This window comes from Sorex araneus, chromosome 3 (assembly GCF_027595985.1).
Source record: "Sorex araneus isolate mSorAra2 chromosome 3, mSorAra2.pri, whole genome shotgun sequence".
NCBI classification, from domain to species: domain Eukaryota; kingdom Metazoa; phylum Chordata; class Mammalia; order Eulipotyphla; family Soricidae; genus Sorex; species Sorex araneus.
This window is the reverse complement of record NC_073304.1, coordinates 229,205,733-229,225,032: the sequence shown is the minus strand read 5'-3', so window position 1 is coordinate 229,225,032 and position 19,300 is coordinate 229,205,733. Positions and strand designations below refer to the sequence as shown.

Below are 19,300 nucleotides of genomic sequence, written 5' to 3'. Positions count from 1 at the left end.
TAAAATACTTTGTATACATGCAAAATCTACGAACACACCTAAATACTGAAGTACACATCCTAAATTTAAACCAGAGAGAAGGCTAATCCAGAAATGATGTTCCCCCGGTAAGTCTGTAGAAGTCCAAGGCCAGAGAACAGTCTACACAATCAAGAAAATTTTTGGCTTTTCATTTGACCTTTTCCTTCCATTACCCAGAGAACACATCTGCTACATTCCAACTGCCCTTTGAGGGAAGTATTCGGGTTATTCCTCAACATCCTGAATTGGAAAACACATGTATTACTCTTTCAAAACTGATTCATAATTCACTTCGATTTTCGTTCTTACCCACAGGCTAGGAGATTCTGGGGGAACGGGAAGAGAGCAGGAAAGGAAAGAGAAGAAAAACTGATTCACTGAAGAATTTAAATTAATTTTTCTTTTTATTAGTTGACCTACCATTAAGACAATCTATAACAAAAAGAATAGAATATATTAGCACACACAGTATAATCAGACTAGTAACCAGGAAACAATACAAAATGGTCCTTTGGCCATCTATACCTCCTAAAGCAACAGGTCTCATAAAGTCACTTACCAAGCCCAAAATTAATGACTTCTAAAGCCTTGGATATCAACAAAACAAATTATACCGATAGCAATTTCTCACATATACTCAGATTGCACAAAGATAAAGCTTTAAATGTGATAATTTGTCAATTTAGACTGAAAATTTCTTAGAAACTACAAAAGGGAGTAAACAGCAAGTCAATGGTTTAAAAGCAAAACTCATCTTGAAAGCATTATACGGACCTAAATATACAAGAACATGATTATGTACATATGTGAAATTGTGCAAATTTATGGCATTCTAAATAACTCATTTAAGTACAGTTTTGGCATTTAAACAAATATCAAATTAAGCTTTAAGCTAATAAGAACATAATTTTTACTTTAAATATAAAAAGGTAGCTAAACACAATGGTTAAGTACAGATCAGAAAACCCTCATGTAATAATTTTGAATATTAAAAACGTATAAGGTGACTTTCTATCTCAAACTAAAATGTAAGACTCCTCTCCCAGATTTATACTCCGAACTTAGTAACAACCAAAAAAATATTCAAATCTATGGGAAAGAAAGCTACCATGACAGATTAATTTACCTGGGAAAGGGCAGGAAAGGATTAGTAATCAAAGCCAGTTGCACAAAAAATGGAAAAATGCTTGCAGTCACTCCCAAATATAACCCTACGTATGTATAAATCACAATGAAAATAAAAGTGCCTACATTACAGAACTGTGAAAGATTGTTTAAAAAAATAACAAAAAAAAGTTAACCATTAGGTATCACTGGTGCACATGGAATAATGTAACACATAAAGGTTGATAAGGCTGGAAAATACTGAAAAACAGTTAAGACTCAAAAGACAAGCTGACTTTAAAAAAAAAAAAAGAAGTAGTTTGACAAAGAGGTTGTTAAGATAGAAAAACAGCTTTTCAGCAGGATAGCCTTTTAGGTCAATTTGATACAATGCAGACACATCCCCCATCCCCCCATCCCCCCAACCCCCCCCCCCCAATAAAGTCCTGGTGATGTAAAGAGGAGGAAATAGGTTCAAGCAAAGAATTTCTTCCCAAATCTCATACCCCAACGAGTAGGGCAGAGTTCCCAACACTGAGCTCCGGTGCACCTGCCCTTTCTCCCTGTAGCAAGACCACAACTCCCTTTTTCTGTGATGTTCCTTCAGGCCATCGGGGCGGGCTACTCCCAGCATAACCAGTCTCCTGGGATCGGTGTGTCACCAGCAGAAGCATCCCCTGGAGTTAACTGAAGCTGGCCGTGAACCAAAGGCTAGTTAACCATCTAGAGCTGCAGACCTCAAGTCCTGATTCTCGGCTCAGCATCTGATGATCAGTATTTGGCACTAGCTGGATAAACGAAGGTCTAATCAGAATTTGTGAGCTGAGGCAGGCGTAGGTAAATCAGAACCCAATCTATGATTTGGTTTCAAATTCAAAAAAAGCACACATAGGTAAGACAGCCACCATCTAAATCTACTTGGAAATCGGAGCAAACAACACCACCAGGCAAAGTAGCTTGACAACAATATAAATTCTGGTTAAAAGGAGAGGGAAGAACAAAACAGAAACATCCTGTCTATCTAGAAACTAGCCAAAAAATGTGCATTTTTCCACCCTTACTCAAGACTAAATACAGGCAGATGTCTTCCTCCTACTAAGGTTCTCCTATACCAGTTTTTCCTTATAGCTTAATGAGAAATCATTGAATCTATAAGAAACACAGCATCGATGGCCACAGTCTAAACTATGCATGGAACTGGAAAAATGGTGTCACTTAGAGATATCTTGCACTGTGACATCATTACTCAACAGTAACTCAGTTGGTGCAGGAGGGTGCCCGCACCACGGAGCCTGGCACGCACTGCCGGGAGGGCACTAACACTGCACAAAGAGAAGCGCGAACAGCCAGGTCTCCAGAGAACTCTTTCTATTTATTTAACTGTGTGCGAGCACTCGGCGAGTGCTCCAAATTAAAAATGGTGCGAGAAAAGCAACTTTTGAATATAAACCGACGAGAAGCTGCGGTGCCGGGGCGGCGTGGCACTGCCGAGGGGGGGAGAGAGCGGAGTGCGGGGCGGGCGGGGCGGAGAGGCACGGGAGGCAGAGTTCAGACAGACAGAGACACGAAACTGTTGTACTGCTGAATGTTCCGCTTCAGGATGTCGGAGCAAGGGCCAAGCACGCGCTCGAATCTTGGTCGGTCCAGCTTCACGCACTTCAGCGGGCCCCGCGCCACCACCGTGGCCGCCCGAGGGCGGTTCATCAGCAGAGCGATTTCACCTAGGAGGGAAGGGGCACAGGCTGTGAGAGCAGGCGCGGGCCCTGGGAGGGCGCCTCTGTCCCCCGCCAGCGCGACAGCTACAGCCGCACGCTCCAGGGCCGCCACGGGCAGCCTGCCCCTCGGCAGCGTCCAGCTTAGTGGCCGGCAGCTTCTCTACGGGCCCTGGGGACGGCAACTGGGTGCAACTCAGGAAACCCACTTCTGCGCGCTGGGGAGGGTTCCGCTCCCCTGCGGCCTGAGGGGTGCCGGCAGGAAACCGCCGCGGGAACGCACGTACCAAAGTAATCCGAAGGGCCCAGTCTTCCCACTTCCACAAACTCTTCGTTTTCTGACCGACGCTGCAGCACGGCTGCGGAGCCCTGAAACAAGCCCGAGAGCGAAACAGATCAAGTCCCCGGCAGCACGGAAAACACGCCCTGCGCACAAAGCAAAGCAGCACAAGGCCCCGACTGCGAATCTCCCGTATCAGCATGATGAAAGCAGCAGGGAAAGAAGATCCCTGCGCAATCCCTCCTAGCTAAACCAGCACCTGAGGACCAAGCCCAGGGATGTGACGCGTTCAGACTCGGGAGCAAACCACAGCCGGAGGGCCACATCCAAGTGCTCTGCTTGTTTGGATGACTTTTTTAGAAACAGTTTTGTTGTTGTTTTGGGTCATACCCGGCGATGATGCTCCGGGGTTTCTTCTTGCTCTGCACTCAGGAATTACTCCTGGTGGTGCTCGGGGGACCATGTGGGATGCCGGGAATCGAACCGGGGTCAGCCGCGTTCAAGGCAAAAGCCCTACCCCGCTGCACTATCACTGGGGCCCCTGAATACAGCTTTACAGGAATTATACACTGAAGTCACTTCCAGACTGCCAAAACTACTACTGCCGGACAGAGTTCTTGACAAAAACCTGCTGGCTCACAGACCTAACTCACTAACATCTGGCCCAGTCTTATCATTCGCTTGACTCCTGGTTTAAATCAAACCAGAGAGCATCAGAGCCACAGTCACAGAACACCTGCGCGGGGAGCTGCACGGCAGGCAAGAGCATCTAACATGTCCAAACTGTAAAAATGCAAAAGGAGTACCTGCAAGATTTAGAAAGCAGAAGCATGACCTTTGATCTCAGTTTGCCCAGTAGCCCAAATATATGACTTTAACACGGATGATCTAAAACCATCACACTTTTTTGTTAACACTGTTGAATTTTGTTTGACTTGCATGGTAGCACTGTCATTCCATTGTTCACTGATTTGCTCGAGCGGGCACCAGTAACGTCTCCATTGTGAGACTTGTTGTGACTGTTTTTGGCATATCCAATACGCCACGGGGAGCTTGCCAGGCTCTGCCGTGCGGGCGGGATACTCTCGGTAGCTTGCCGGGCTCTCCGAGAGCTACCACTTGCATGGTAATAAAGACGAATGTGATTAGTCAGAACTGGGCTATGAGTTAGTAAATAAACCTTGCAAAATTCCGACTCGCACTCACAGAAGTGGAGTGGCCAGGCAGAAGACCAAAGAATGCCATTTCCAAATAAAGGGCTGTTTTTAAATAAAACAACGAGGTACTCTTAGAAGACCAAAGCCATAAGTCGAAATCAGCCCTGTGTGATCCCCTCACAGTTCTTTAGCTCTTTACCTCTAAAATAATAAAGAACTCATCCCCTGGTTCTCCCTGAACCACGATCTTCTGCCCATCTTCAAACTGGACAGGTTCCAAGGCATCAGCCACCGTGAGGCGCTCCCACTTGTCCAGAGACTCTGAAAGAATCAGAAGGAAATTTCTTCACATCATTTGACATCGCAAAAAGCTTCAGAACACAAACTGTAGAGATTCACCCAACAGCTAAGTCCGTTCAATTTCCTACAGTATCTCAGGCCCAACACGGCACACCCGTGCTCCATTCTCTTACCGAAAGACCCCGCTGATGTCCCCACCCGAACAGCCCACTCACCGGGTTAAAGAAGCCAACGGCACCCAATGGCAAAGGAATTTTAAAGACTCGGCCCTTTGGGCCTAGACACCACCATCAGTGCAAATTAAACCCACCACACCAAAGGACTAAAACCCAGGGTCACCATCCATTCGATTCTAAAGGTTCAGAGAAATACCTTATCAATTTAACTCCCCAGTTGAATTTATTTACGGAATGAAGAATGAGGAAAAAAACCTTTTGTTCTCACAGGGCGGTATAACCTTCTGGAACTCGCCGTTTCCCTTCCCAGGGAAAAGCAGGCTATAACCAAATGTCTGAGTCCACACACGACCCACCGAACTATCTCCCGTTAGACCGCTTTACACGTTCCCTCCGAGAAGGCCCGCTGTGTCATCTGCACAAGCAGACAGCAAAGACGGCTCTCTACACAGAAAATGTGTTCCTGTAAACACTCTCTTTGCTGAATCCAGGAACTCGTGACTCAGCAAGACACGGACGTCACAGGAAAGAACAATGGCCTCAGCCAGCGCAGGGCTTTCGCCTTCCTGTTCTCTCCAGAACGGAGGCTGCAGAGACCCAGAAAGCCGTTCCCAGGCCCGGTCATCTCTCATTATGAGGCTTGTCGCATTCAGCGCCCAATTCAACAGACTTGAAGAGAACTCCTGAGTCCCACTTCAACTCCAGCAAATAAAAATCCCGTAAGCTTTCTGTTACTGCCTATAAACCGCCAATGAATTAAGAAACCTGAACTAGTTTTAATGAAATACAGTAAGATCTGCTGGAAGATCACTAACGCTTGAGCATGTGATAATTCTCTGTGCATCTTCAGAAACTCACCTAAAATGGACACCTTACTGAGGAACTCCTCGTACATCTTCCGCTTCCTCAGTGTGCTTCCCTAGAAACAGAAAGGTAACACAGTCACATCTCAACACTGTGCGTCACATAATGTTGTGCAACAGTAAATACAGACGTATAACTATTGGGGCCGGAGTGGTAGTCCAGCGGGTAGAGCGTTTGCCTTGCATGCGGCTGACCTGGGGTCAATCCCCGGCATCCCACATGGTTCCCCAAGCACTGCCAGGAGTGATTCCTGAGTGCAGAGCCAGGAGGAACGACCCCTGAGCATCGCCAGGTGTGACCCAAAAAAGAAAAAGAAAAAAAGAAGTCTACATATTTTCAGTAAGCTGGGGGGTGGGGGCAGGCCTACGGCTAGTATTCTTGCTGGAATGGCCCCTCTGCCGGCTAGTATTCTTGCTGGAATGGCCCCTCTGCCGAGCTCAACAAAATGCTCTGGGTAAACGGGGCCTAAAAAGACCAGACACAACCTGTGGCTGGGAGGTTCCTAACACCACCGTGTGAACGCCAATTAGCAAGTGATCTACTGGGGGAGAGGGGGATAAGAGATAAGAGCCACACCAGGTGGGTGAGGAGAGTTGGCCAGTACAGCCTCAGGACCCAACAGTGAACACCAGGAGCGGACCCCGGGTCCCTGAGCATTAGCGGGCCCCCCCACCTCCCCCCCAAAAGCAAATAGTAGATGCAACTGTAACTAAATATACTTCCAGCCCACGGCGCTTCTCCAAACATCAACCCACCCCGGGGGACACGCGCCCACAAACACACAGCCACTGAAGACAAAAACCAAAACATGAAAGTGCCACGGCCCCCAAATCAAGGTGTCACAGCTACAGGGTCTGTCAGACCTAGCTGGGGAAGGAGATGAAAGCACACGGGCCTCCGTAATAACTATTCCTCACAAATTACCTTAGTTTATACACTTCTGAATACACAAAATTTTCAGAATTACACAAGACCACAGCCGGAGTCAGACAGACTGCAAACACTGATGAGACACATCCCAGATTACAAATGGATTAGTGGGGAATTTTGTCAAAGGTGGGTCTCTGTGAACTGGTTAGAAAGGTCTCAAGCTCTACTGCTATCAGAATGTCCTCATGGTTTTATTCTTCTCGGAGAGGCAGTATGTCATTTGCACTGCTGATAACGCCTTCCTGTGAAAAATGCTGACTGCTTCTGACCAGCCTAGAACAACTTTTATGTATTAGCGGCAATGTGTACAGACGAGGGAAATGAAGACTAACAGCAATGGAGAAATTCCCAAACATGAGCTAACCATCACAGCTACTCAAAATTCCTTATGCTATTTTTGACCTTTATTTTTTTTTTTTTTGCTTTTTTGGTCACACCTGTGATACACAGGGGTTACTCCTGGCTCTGCACTCAGGAATTACTCCTGGCAGTGCTCAGGGGACCATACGGGATGCTGGGAATCGAACCTGGGTCAGCTGCGCACAAGGAAAACACCCTACCCACTGTGCTATCGCTCCAGCCCCAATTTTTGACCATTTTTGTCTCAAACAATAGGATGTATGCCGCCAAACTGGGCCTTAATGCAAAGTCATCCAAGTCAATTCGGAAAGCAAGGAATATTCTCATTTTAACTTCACATCAGTATCCATCCACTTGCTGACACAGATGAACTCTAACCCACACTCCAAAACCCGTGGAGTCTTACTTACCATGAGGATTCTTCTGTAGCTGTCTCGGTCAATTCCCCACAATTTCACGTTTGTCTTTGCCTTGACAGTGGCGGCTCGAGGGGTTCCATAAATCAAAGCGAGTTCTCCAAAGCTCCCTCCTTCCCCGACGCTGGTGGCCCACTCATTGTTGACGTAGACCTAGAATGCAATGAGAGCAGAGAATTGGTTGCCAGCACACAAACCCGAGCGTGTACACCCCGTCACACCCGGACACCAGCACTGCGATCCGTAGCAAACCAAATTCACGTGAGTCACCAGCAGTACAGACTGGCATCGATGTGTTAAGCCTTTTTATGGAGTCAGGATTCTAAACGGTGTTTTCACTTTCAGTATACAGCAGAGCTGAACAGCTGACTTCCAATAAGTCACCAAGCTTGGAGCATCCAGGCCTGGGACGCTCTGGAAAGGGTGCTCAGGGCTCAAAGCTGAGTTCAATGCAGCAGAATCACCACTGGCATTCACCAAGGACTGTGCTGAGCACTCTGGGAAGAGTTTCTGGACCACTACTACTCGGGCTGGGTTTAAACTGCCTGTTCTAACTGAAAAATCACAACTGGGCCAGGGAGACAGCTAAGATTTTGCATCATGAATACAGGTGGCAGGCGAAGCCGGAGGCAGAAGGACAAGTACAGGATAACCTCACTCCTCCGTGGGATAGAGAAGACATCCTCGAGGGTCTGGAGAGAACCAACCCAAAGTAAGCCCTGGATACTGGAACAGAGAACTGGAGGGTCAGTTCTTGAGACTTGGGGGAGGGGCGGGAATAAGGTGACCAGAGGCGACACAGGAGCAGGGGTGGAGGTGCTCGAGCACATGGGCGGTGCTAAGGGAGCTAACAGTGCACAACCCCCACAGCTGTCAATCAAAAATAATGGAGGGATAGGCGCGAGAGAAGGGACATCAGACTAGAGGTGGCCTAGCAATGGACAAGGGGACAGGGTCCTGGACACTGTGGGGAAGGGTGGGGGACGGGGGCTATGCAGTAACTGTTCATACAGCATTATCAGCAACTCCGACTCTACTACTGTGGCAGGCCAACGACCTCGACTAGAATCCACCTTTATTCTGGCAGAAGTTGATCACACTTGACTGCAATGGGCCGGCACTTCAAGCCCAGGTTCTCCCTGCACATGGATCCCACGGTCTGTTTCTTTGCTGGTCTATTTCCACTCTGGAGATGCCTGTGTTCGCCCTCGAACATGGACTTCTCCCTCTCTCTCCTCACATCTTTCTAAATAAGCTTCAAACAACAAAAACTTTCTTGGTTCTCATACACATACACACAAACTTAAATGCTCTATAATATCCCTTAAACTCTTAGAAATTCTATCAACACATTCACTTTTCAGATTATCAGCATGTCTGCTATTATTAAGTCTTACATCCATCTCTCCTTGGTCAATCACATAGAAGTTATCCCCTTCATCACCTAAGAGAGTAAAAAAGACACATTAAAATTAAAGAAACACGACCCATCTAATTAACTTACAGTAATGCTGTAAGAAAAAGAATCGTTAGCAATTAACACAGTTTTCCAGGAAACATCTATGCCTTAAGAGTTTCTTTTAATTTTTATTTTTGGTTTCCCACAGGGGGTAGGCACACTTCTTGGCAATTCTCGGCCCACGGGGTCCGTGGTTCAATGTGAGGGCCCATGGGGCACTCCTAAATCACATGGCGCCAGGGATCACCCAAGGCAACCGCCACTGCTCAGGGGCTACTCCGAAGCCACACAGTGATGGACCAAGGAACTACCCCGTGCCAGGGATCAAACTGGCATCTGCAGCGTACAAAACTTAATCCCTAGGGTGTGCCAGGAATCAAACCCAGGCCAGCCATGTGCAAAGGGTCTTGCCGACTGCAATATCTATCCAAACCTCAAAATTTGTATTTTAAAGGTCCTACAACTGATCAATTTCTTTCTGTGAAGAATACTAATAAAAATAACTTTTAAAAAGTCACGTATGTATACCAAAATAACTATAGTACCTACAATTAAAAAAAAAAAACCTCACATAGTAAGTATAGACTCACTAAATAAAAACTACATAAAGACCCATGAAAATAAGGGGGAGGTAAAGGGAAATCTTTAAAATTTCTTACCAAAGAACTGGGTAACAAGATTGGTCAATGTGGGCAAAGAAATGTGAAAATCAGTGGGAGGCACAAAATGTTACATATAAATGTGTGATATAATGAAGAAATATTTCATTTCCCACTTTAAAAGGATGAAATAGGGCCTGGAGAGATAGTACAGCGGGCAGGGGAGCTGCCTTGCACTCGGCTGACCCGGGTTGATACCCGGCATCCCATAGGGTCCCTGAGCACCGCCAGGAGTAATCCCCGAGTGCAGAGCCAGGAGTAAGCCCTGAGCATTATAGGGTGTGACCTAAAAAAGAAAAACAAATTACAAGTAGGAAATTCCAGTACCCATCAGTAAAAAGCGTGAGGACTGCAGAGAGCCCCGTCAGCTCGGCACACACATGCTTTGCAGGTACGAGGCCCACGTGAATCTCTAGCATTGCATGATCCCCTGAGGACTACTGGGTGTGCCCCAAAAATCAAACTAAACAAACAAAAAGATAAAAGTGAGACCTATATGGTTTTAAAATTTCATGCAACATTCAAAATTAAAATGCATGAATCTCCTTTAACAGCAATCATGAATAACATTGTATCAGACCATAGAAAAATGTTAGTCCTTTAGGTAAAGTTCACATTTTAGCTAAGAAGACTTTAACTTTTTTTTAACGAAACAAAAAAGTATCTCTAACAGAAAGGCAATGAGCGTCAGTGGACACTCCTAGTCTCAGGCCTCCTCAAGCTGACTTTGCGCGCACCCAAGCAGCAGCCCTTACCTTGCTGAATCACTGTCTCTCCAGCGATAAAGGAGACGGGAAACATGGCATCGAAGATATCACTGCAAGAGAGAGGGGCCTCGGGTTACCTCCAGGTGCCTCTTCTGTGGATTCCAAACATTACCCTTAGAATGAAAGCTCCCAGGTCTTCAGCCCGGGCTGGTATCAGATAAAAATGATTTATCAACACCCTTAAGATGTACAACAAGGGGCCGGAGCGATAGCACAGCAGGTAGGGCGTTTGCCTTGCACACGGCAGACCTGGGTTCAATCCCCGGCATCCCATATAGACCCCCAAGCACCGCCAGGAGTGATTCCTGAGTGCAGAACCAGGAGTAACTCCTGAGCATCGCCAGGTGTGTCCCCCAAAAAAGCAAAAAAATAAAAAATAAAAGATGTACAACAATGAGGCTTGTTTGGCACCACAGCTGTACTAAAAATGTAACAGAAGACAAGTTCCTACCTTCTCTCATTATCATCTAGATGTGAGAACAGCACATTCTTCTCAATGGCTTTGGCTAGAGCAGCCATTGTCTTGTAATCTTTTGGTATAACCTAGAAAAGAACGCATGCTAATTCATAAACCAAAAACACCGCATTTTCAGAAGCTGCCTTTCAATTCAATGTAGCATTTAAACGAGTCTGCTTTGAGTTCATTATTTTTTATACAACACAAAATGTACTATCCTCGGATTCACAAAGTACTCGACACACAGTGGCTAATTAAGCTCCCTGCCTACACAGCCAGGATGGTACTAAAAGGCTCATCTCTGGTTCCCCATCAGGAAGGGAAGAAACCAACCAAAAACATCTTAATCAAGGTAACTGCTGCGGAAAAACCAAGCCCATTTTATGACATTTTTTCAAAACTGTGATCACGCACGGTGAGCGTTTCATAAGCCTCCTGCCAGGGCCATTCTGTTCCTCCTCAAGGCAGAGCCTAACCTGGCAGGCCGGCTCTAAGGATGGGCACATGAAGATGAGTCACGGTTTGAGGACAGAGGTTTGAAAGCTACAACAGGAATACATGGCATTCAAGATCATCACCATAATTCAGGGGAAAAAAGAGCACGACCTATTCCTATTCCTATTCCTATTGCAAAATGAGGGAAAGAAAATGCACATCAATGCAATTACTGGGCACTGGTGTTGAACAATGCTGATTATCCAGTATTTTAGATTATTCTGGTGACGTGTTATTAAAGAAATCTGCTCCCGTGTCCAGGAAATGCACAGAGAGTCCCCCAGCCTGCTCTGCTCCTTATAAGCAGCACGTGCATTCATCAGACTAGACTCCACCAAGCGGGTCCTGGAAACGTCTCGTTAACTGGGTCTCGAGCTACCTTTCGAACGTAAGATGCAGCGTCTTCCTCCGTGTACACTTCGGCACTGATGGCCCCGCGTCGCCTCCGGCCCTTCACCACGGGGTTGGGAGGAGGAGGAGAGATTTCGTCCTCCCTCGAGTCAGCCCGGGAGCCTGCTTTCTGCAGATTCTGAATCTGTTTTGCCTCCTCCTGAAAGCAATCACAGGTGCACAAGATGAAATCCTTCCGCATACACTTGACGGCTCTCGGCAATCACATCAGAGCGCTTCCTCTGTAACCGGGAGTTGAGGGGGAAGGGCTAAATTCCAGAAACACCGAGTTCAGAAGGACACGGTCTGGTAAGGTCACACGGTTTCTCTGATGACCAACGATGCTGTACTTATCAATCAACAAAAGCCCTTAGCGCGAGGAGAAACGCACTCACGAAAAAGGAACTCGCTACACCGACAACAGCAATAAAGCACAGGACACACTCCTGGGAGTGCCTGCCGGTTCTTTACTCGCTCAGCTGCTGCAGGCGGGGGGAGACCTGCTACCCCAAACAAAGATGCTCTCTAGAAGGAGCAAGTGGGTCACAGCAGGGAGCCAAGAATATCTAGAGAACTGGAGTATTTCATTAGCTCAGTCAGCACCCTGCACTGGTTTTTAACTCTGTGGTGCTGCAAACAGAATCGAGGGCATCACCCATGCACGGCATGTGCTCCGGCACCAAGCCACGTCCTGGTCCTACCGAGGATCTGCATCTACAAGGGGCGTGCACACAGCAACAGAAGACCCCGGGTCCTAGCTGGCCCCCCTCAAATGGAAGAAACTAACAAATGTGTGATGGGAACCAGGAGTTTATAAATACGAGCTAGTGATTCTCCCTAAAGGGCTGGGAGCTTTCTCTACCTTCAGGGTTTACAACTGAAGGCAAAGCAAACAAATCCACCTGCTTTTAAAACCTTAGTTCAGGGGCCAGAGCAATAGTACAGTGGGCAGGGCAGTTGCCTTGCACATGGCCGACCCGGATTTGATCTCTGGTGGGTTCCATCACCCCCCAATGAGCTCAGGGACCCTGTGGAGTACCAGGGATGGAACCTGCGTTGGCCATGTGTAAGAAGCACCTTACCCCCTGTACTATCTCTCCGGCCCCTATCATCTTATTCTTTATTAAAACCTAGATGACTAAAAAGAAATTTAAGGGGCCCAAGAGATACTAACAGGAGGAAGAATGCTTGCCTTGCACACGCCCAACCCGGGTTCGATCCCCAGCACCCTATATGGTCTCCCAAGCAGAGAGCGGCTGTTTGAGTCAGAGCCAAGAGTCTTTCATGTTCATCTGCCTCTCTCCATCGCTGTTCCACAGAATCTATCAAATCCTAGGGCCTGAGAGGCCAGAGAGGACACAGGAGTTCAAACGTTTAGTCTGCCTTCCGCACAGCTGACCTGGGGGAGATGCCAGTGCCAGGAATCTCCCAGGTCAACTGCCACACGGAAGACAGTTTAGGAGAGACTCTGGAGCACAGAGCCAGGTATAAGCCCAAAACAAACAAACTTGAGGGCCCGGGCGAGCGCTCCAGGGCTGGACCCCAGCCGCTGCACAGGGCGGGGCCTCTGCTTTCATCCCAGCAGCGTCCTCTCCAGAGCACTGCAGTGCTCCCAGCCCTGGCCGGAACAAAAACCTAAGTTCTAAATAAACTGAGCATACTCACTGTTTCACAAGGGAGTTTTTTCTTTGGTTTTTCACACCATGCTCAGAGGGCCCTGTGGTGCAGAAGCAGGGCTGGCCTCGTGCAAGGTAAATGCCTAAGGCCCTGTATTTTCTTTCTTTTTCTCTCTCTCTCTCTCTCCTCTCTCCTCTCCTCTCCTCTTCTCTTTCTCTCTCTCTCTCTCTCCTCTCTCCTCTCCTCTTCTTCTCTCTCTCTCTCCTCTCTCCTCTCTCTCTCTCTCTCTCTCTCTCTCTCTCTCTCTCTCTCCATCAGGGGAAAAAAATTACAAGATAAATTAAGATGCCTATTTGGTTCCCTGAATCATTCTTGGTCTTACTCTTCGCATCAAGACAAAATATGAAAACTATACATATGTAGAAAATCTAGAATCAAATAATCAAGGAATTAACTGTGCTATTCCCATTAGTAAAATCACATCAGACTTTACAGCAACAACTTATTTTCATTTCTCTAGATGTGAAAATTGTTAAGAAAAAAAAAATACATCGAGAAAAACAATGAAAAAAAGTTTAGTATTTTTACATAATTATAAATACACTGACTTCTTGGTCCAATAATCGAGAAGCTCTACTCCCAAAATTATTCTCCGGTGTGCACATGCGTGAAATGACATATGCAGAAATTTATTCACTGTAAATTCATTTTAAAAATAAAACGCTAAGGCTGGGGATGTTTCTCGGTCACTTAATTTCTTTTTATCTGCTACCTCTGTGAACCGGTGCTAATCCTCTGCCTCACACATGTGGAGTAATGAATATGGAAGGCTGAGCGCAGGAGAGATACTCAGTGGCTGTAGCTATTAAACTGTCTCTGTTCTATGAGACTGGCAAGGTCCTAATAAGTACATTTGCATGAAAGAGGTCTCAAATTCCAGATACTCCAACTTCCAGTAGGCTGACCTAAAATGCAGTAGCTTTCTACGGGTCAAGTATAAATGGGATTTTGGTGTTGAACAGTTAAAAGGGAACTAGAAAAACGAGTCCGGTTAACACTGGGAATAAGGGGGAGTGAATGTGCATATTTTCAGTTACAAAAACCTAACACCTAATGTATAAAATAACGATCTCCTGAAAAGTGAGAATCTAGTTACTTGAAAGTTCAGACATTTATATCTGATCCTGGCAAAAGCAATTTAAATGTTAGCAAAGAGACATGAATCACAAAGAAGTGTTAAGCTGTAGGCAAAAGAAGCCGAAATATAATCTAAAATCCCCAACTGCAAAGAAATTAACCATCGTTTTTTGCTTTCCTCCTCGCTGCTGAAACAGTGCTATCTTAAGTGCACCCTTCGCAACCAGCACGGGGAATTCAACACTCCCTAAAAAAAGACACACTCAATGTTCTCACCACCTTCATCCCCTCATTTGATGGTTTCTATTGATGTCCAAAGGAAGAGGGATCACCTTACAGTGACCCATTTCAGAATCAGATCTCCAGGAACGCATTTATTTCAAAACAAGGAACACCCACGGCAGCCTGGCTCTACAGTACTTCACTGTGTGGAAACTGCTTCAGAGAAAAGCAGACTGTGACAATTCCAAGACAGCACTGCTAGATGACAGGCCGGCTGCGTCTCACCGACTGTTTTGAAATTGTTCCAATCATGGTACAAAACTTCAATTTGAATCAGTGTCTCTTCAAGGAAAGAGTGGAAATAAGAGAAAACAGCCAATCACAGAATCATCCAAACTGTTTAAATCTTAACAGAAGCAGATTACTTTAGCAGCAAATTGTCTTGAAACAGCCCAAACCAATGGAAAATATCACAAACATTTCTATTATGCAACTAACGATCCCATCTCTAAGACACGCTTCCACCGGTTCATCATCTTTATGAACCACATCGCAACTTCCACGTGCATTAAAAAACCTGTACATTTATTTTTGCGAGTTTACAGAATAAATCAAACTACTCAAAAGAGTTAGCAATTCAGGCTCTGCCGTCCATCTGTTCGTGACCATCACCTACCACATACTTATAGCTTATAGCTACAATTCACAATGACCCAGAATGGACCAGAATGTTGAACCACAAAAACTGAGTTCGTTTTTTCAAGAAGAAACAGGTCCTGACCACAACTTTCTGTGGCAAAAAAACTGTATAAGCTGAATCAGCGGATGAGCACCATCATACTGAACCGCCGACTCATTTGAGACATAATAAAGAAGTGCATACCAATTCAGAATGATCAGACAGAACTAAAAAAATTTCATTGCGGCCGTTTTAAGAAGGTCCCTGACACTTGGAAAGGTTTACCATGGGCGGCTTCCAAGCACCTCGGGACGCTACCCCACCTGCCCCACCCGTCCCCGCCCCGGGCTGGGGGGGCCCGCGCGCCCCCTTACCTTCTCCAGGCGCTCGAAGTACTCCCGGAGGAAGGCCATGGGCCGCTCGGGCCGCGCGGTGCAGAGCTGCACGATGGAGTCCTTGAGCAGGGCCTGGATGTTGTGCTTCTGCACGTAGAGCTCGCACTCGCGCAGGCTGCGCTCCTCCTCGCAGGCGCTGCTGCCGGACGCCATGGCTCCTGCTGCTGCGGGGAGACGGCCACGCGCGGTCAGCGCCGTGGGGGGGCCTCGGCCCCTCCCCCACCCCCTGCAGAGCCAGCCCCCCCCCCACGCGCGATGACGTGGGCCCGGCTGGGCGCGCAAGCAGACGGGGCGCATCTGCGCCCTCGCCACGTTAGCGCCCGTCCCCGGGGGCCGCCTGATGTCACCCCGCAGGCCCCGGGAACAAGGGATCTGATTAGTCAACCCCTGGCATAACCGAAACGTCCAAAAACACAATGGAACCCTCAAAGAGCTTCAAAAGCTGTAAATAAACAACCCTATTCCAGAATCTCCCCCCAGTTTCCAATCCTGAGTGATCGCACGCGCACTAGAAACGGCTGATACGCAGGGGCAGTGGGGAGGGAAAGGGGGGACATCTGCTATGAAGCACTCGGCAGAGGGTCATCAAATTATTTTCATCGGGACAAAAGATCCCCGACCGCTGTTTGCGCTTACATAATTCTATCTACCGAGGCCCCGACTGCCCTGATGCAAAACACAAGACACAGCAGCGAGGGCTGCAAGCTCAGTGCTTCCGCGGGGCCTCGCACTCTTTCCTCCCGACCCCAAGCGCCCACTCTGCGCCCAAGGCCAATCCTGCCTTTCCATGCCTAACGCACGCGAAACGTGCAGACGCAGAAGCAAGCCCCGCCAGGGCAGGGAGCCAAGAGAGGGCCCCCTCCTCCTCACTGTGCTTTGACAACGTCAGGACACGGGTCGGTTAGCTGCAGACCAACAGGCCGCGACTCTGCAGCACCCCGACCGCACGCAACTCGCAACCCGGAGAGCCCAGGGCCCCAGGCCCCGCTGCTCCCTACGGAAACGCACACACGCCCGCAGGTTCTCGTGCTGCAGGGTGCTAGGGGGAGGTCAGACCCATTCTCGTGGGCCTGAGACTCCCGTTTCCGGGGAATTTTCCGCGCCCGAAGCGATGCAAAGGCCCTCCCAAGGCTCGGGACGGCGAGGCCCTTCCACGCGCTAAGGCACTGGGGCATTCTTCAAAAATGAGTGTACGGGCAGGGATCCTTCCAACCTGAGGCCGCGGGTGGGGAGAAACCGGAGACCCGCGTCCCTGCGGCCCGAGGGCACCTCTGGGTGGGAAACCAGGGAGCGGAGAACATTCCAGGGCTGGGGCAGAAGGTGTGCAGGAAAAGGCCCCGGGGATGAACGCAGTCGCGGGGAAGCCCCGCGCTCTCCGAAACAAACGGCATCGCCCCGATGCGGGAACGGAATAATTGTGACAACCGAGCATTCCTAGACGCACTCCAAGCCTCAGGCCACGACTGTCCACCTCCAGGTCCCCCCGCCCCGCCCCCGCCCGGGACCTTCCGACTTCAAAGACTTCAAAGCTCGAAGGCAAGGAAGAGCTACAAAATCCTTGGGGAGCATCCCCCATCCCCCCCAAACGCCCATCCCCCATCCCCCCCCAAACGCCCAGACGCAACAGTTGCTGGCTGGGAGCCCAGAACGGTGGCACAGCCGCCTTGCCCGCGGCAGGACCCGGGTTCGATTCCCAATCCCCGGCATCCCATAGTGGGGCACGAACCCGGGTTCGATCCCCGAGCACCACCAAGGGGTTAATTCCTGAGTGCAGAGCCAGGAGGAACCCGTGACTCAAAAAAGGAAAAAAAAAAAAATATTTTGCCGCCTCCCCCCGCCCCCCGCCCCCGACCCCAACCGACCCCCTAGATTTCGCCCAGGAACACGGCTGTGCCCGTTTCCCCAGGGTCGGCCAGGGAGGGGCCGCGCGTCAGTCCGTGGCGCTGCAGCAAAACGCCAACGCGCTCCCCCCGGAGGACAGGGACGCCGGGAAGGGCTCCCCACGGCCGGCCCGAGAGGCGAGTGCGGGCTGGGGGGCCGCGGAGTGCGCAGCCCGGGAGGTGGGGGGAGGGGGTCCACCCCATCCCCCCCAACAACGCCGGGGGCCCGCAGGGACGTCCACCCGCCTCGGGCCCGAGTGGCCACGGTGGGAGGGGCGAAGGGAGAGGGACTCGAGGAGACCCCCCCCCACCCTCCACGGGGGGCTGGACGCGGGGGCGGAGGGCAGGGCAGAGACGGGGGGAGGGGCGTCTCCGGCCAGGCCGCGAGGAGGGAAACCAGCACCGCGGCTGCAGCGGCCGCAGCGGCCCCGGGGAAGCGCCCAGCTGCCGGCCTGCAGGAAACGGGGGGGGGGGGGGGGGGGCGGGGAGGCGGCGGCCGAGGGGCTGGGGGCTGAGGGGGGCGGGGGGATCGGGGACTGGGGGCGGGGACTCCGGAAGAGGGCGGCGGGGCCGGCCTGGGGGCGGGGGGCTGCGGGGGGCTGGGATGGGGGCGGCCCGGGGCCGCCGGCGGGGGCGGCGGGGGCGGCCTGGGGGCAGAGGAGGGGGCGGGGGCTGCGGGGGCGACCGGGGGGCGGGGCAGGGGCGGCGGGGGGGGGGTTACGAAGGCCGAGGGGGGGCGGGGCGGAGGCTGCGGGGGAAGCCGGGGACTGCGGGGACTGGGGGCGGGGGCTCGGGGGTCCCGGGCGGCGCGGCGGCGGGGCCCCCGGGGAGGCGGCAGGGGGTGCGGCCGTGCCCCCCTCCGCGGGCCGCCGCTCCCCGGGCCGCCATCTTGGATCGGTCCAGCGCCCCCAAACGGGCGCCGGAGCCCGGGGCCTGCCGGGCTGGGGCCCCCCGGGTGCCCGCGCTCTCACCTGGGGGCGGCGGGCGGGCACGGGGCTGCGGCGGCGGCGACCTGCGACGGGCCTGGCGCTCTCGGCGACTCCCTCCCGGAGCGGATCCCGCTCCGCGATAGCGGCTCGGCAGCGGCGGCGGCGGCGGCGGCTCCACCGGAAACGGCGCGGCCGCAGCCAATCAGCGCGCGGCCGCTGACGTCAATGCGCCTCGTTCTGGCCAGAGCCGTCGCCTCGGCAACCTTAAAGGCGCCGCGGCCCCGGTTCCTCCTCCTTCCCCCTTCCCCCTCCGCCAAGCATCACCGCCAACGCGGCTCGCAAAAGGACCCCCAGCGCGCCTCACCCGGGCATCGTCCCCTCGATGTGCTTTTACGGTCCCCCTTGCTTCGATCCCCAGCCCCGTCCGGCTTCCCCGAGCTCCGTTCCCCCCACTCGATTCGCTCTCGCTCGGCGCCTGCCCACCCTTACCTGTTCCTCTCCGGATGCCTCAAGCCCCCTAAGCGTCTTCCTTCCGCACCAGGCGCGCTCCTCCGCGCTCTGTCTGTCTGTGTCTGTGTGTCTCTGTCTCACCAGGCGGCTTTATGGGGGGTCTCTCCCTCTCCTCGGCTCCCCACTCGCACTCCCGCCTTCCTCGCCGCCTCCGCTTTTTCTCCCTCCCTCCGAGCCCCCACCCCACCCGGGCCGGCCCACGTGGGGTGTCTCGGATGACAGGTGCGCCCGGCTCCGCCCCGCGGCCCCCGGCGGGGGGACGGGCTCCGGGCCGGGGAGGTGCACGCGGCCGCTCGCCAGCCCCGGGGGGCGGCGGGGGCCCGGGAGGGGAGGCGCGCGCCGAGCATCCTGTGCCCCGCCGAGCCTCCGGGCTCCGGGCCGCCT

At 51.1% G+C, this 19,300-nt stretch overlaps 1 protein-coding gene across 4 annotated transcripts; it reads right to left on the bottom strand.

Annotated features, from left to right (window-relative positions):
• Positions 1–406: 406 nt before the first annotated feature.
• On the bottom strand, positions 407–19,095 carry PRKAR1A (protein kinase cAMP-dependent type I regulatory subunit alpha). 4 transcript variants are annotated; one of them, XM_055130923.1, is made up of 11 exons: positions 18,896–19,095; positions 15,577–15,758; positions 11,537–11,707; positions 10,657–10,748; positions 10,194–10,255; positions 8,718–8,764; positions 7,315–7,473; positions 5,609–5,669; positions 4,474–4,595; positions 3,125–3,206; positions 407–2,846 (listed from the first exon to the last, which is right to left on the bottom strand). In XM_055130923.1, exons 2-11 carry the CDS (start codon positions 15,748–15,750, stop codon positions 2,674–2,676), a joined length of 1,143 nt encoding a protein of 380 aa, XP_054986898.1. In that variant the 5' UTR covers positions 15,751–15,758; positions 18,896–19,095; the 3' UTR covers positions 407–2,673. The 4 variants fall into 4 exon arrangements, with proteins under 4 accessions (XP_054986898.1, XP_054986894.1, XP_054986896.1 ...); XM_055130919.1 differs by having other exon boundaries at positions 15,577–15,761; positions 18,896–19,094; XM_055130921.1 differs by lacking the exon at positions 18,896–19,095 and adding an exon at positions 18,449–18,608 and having other exon boundaries at positions 15,577–15,761.
• Between the last annotated feature and the right edge of the window lie 205 nt (positions 19,096–19,300).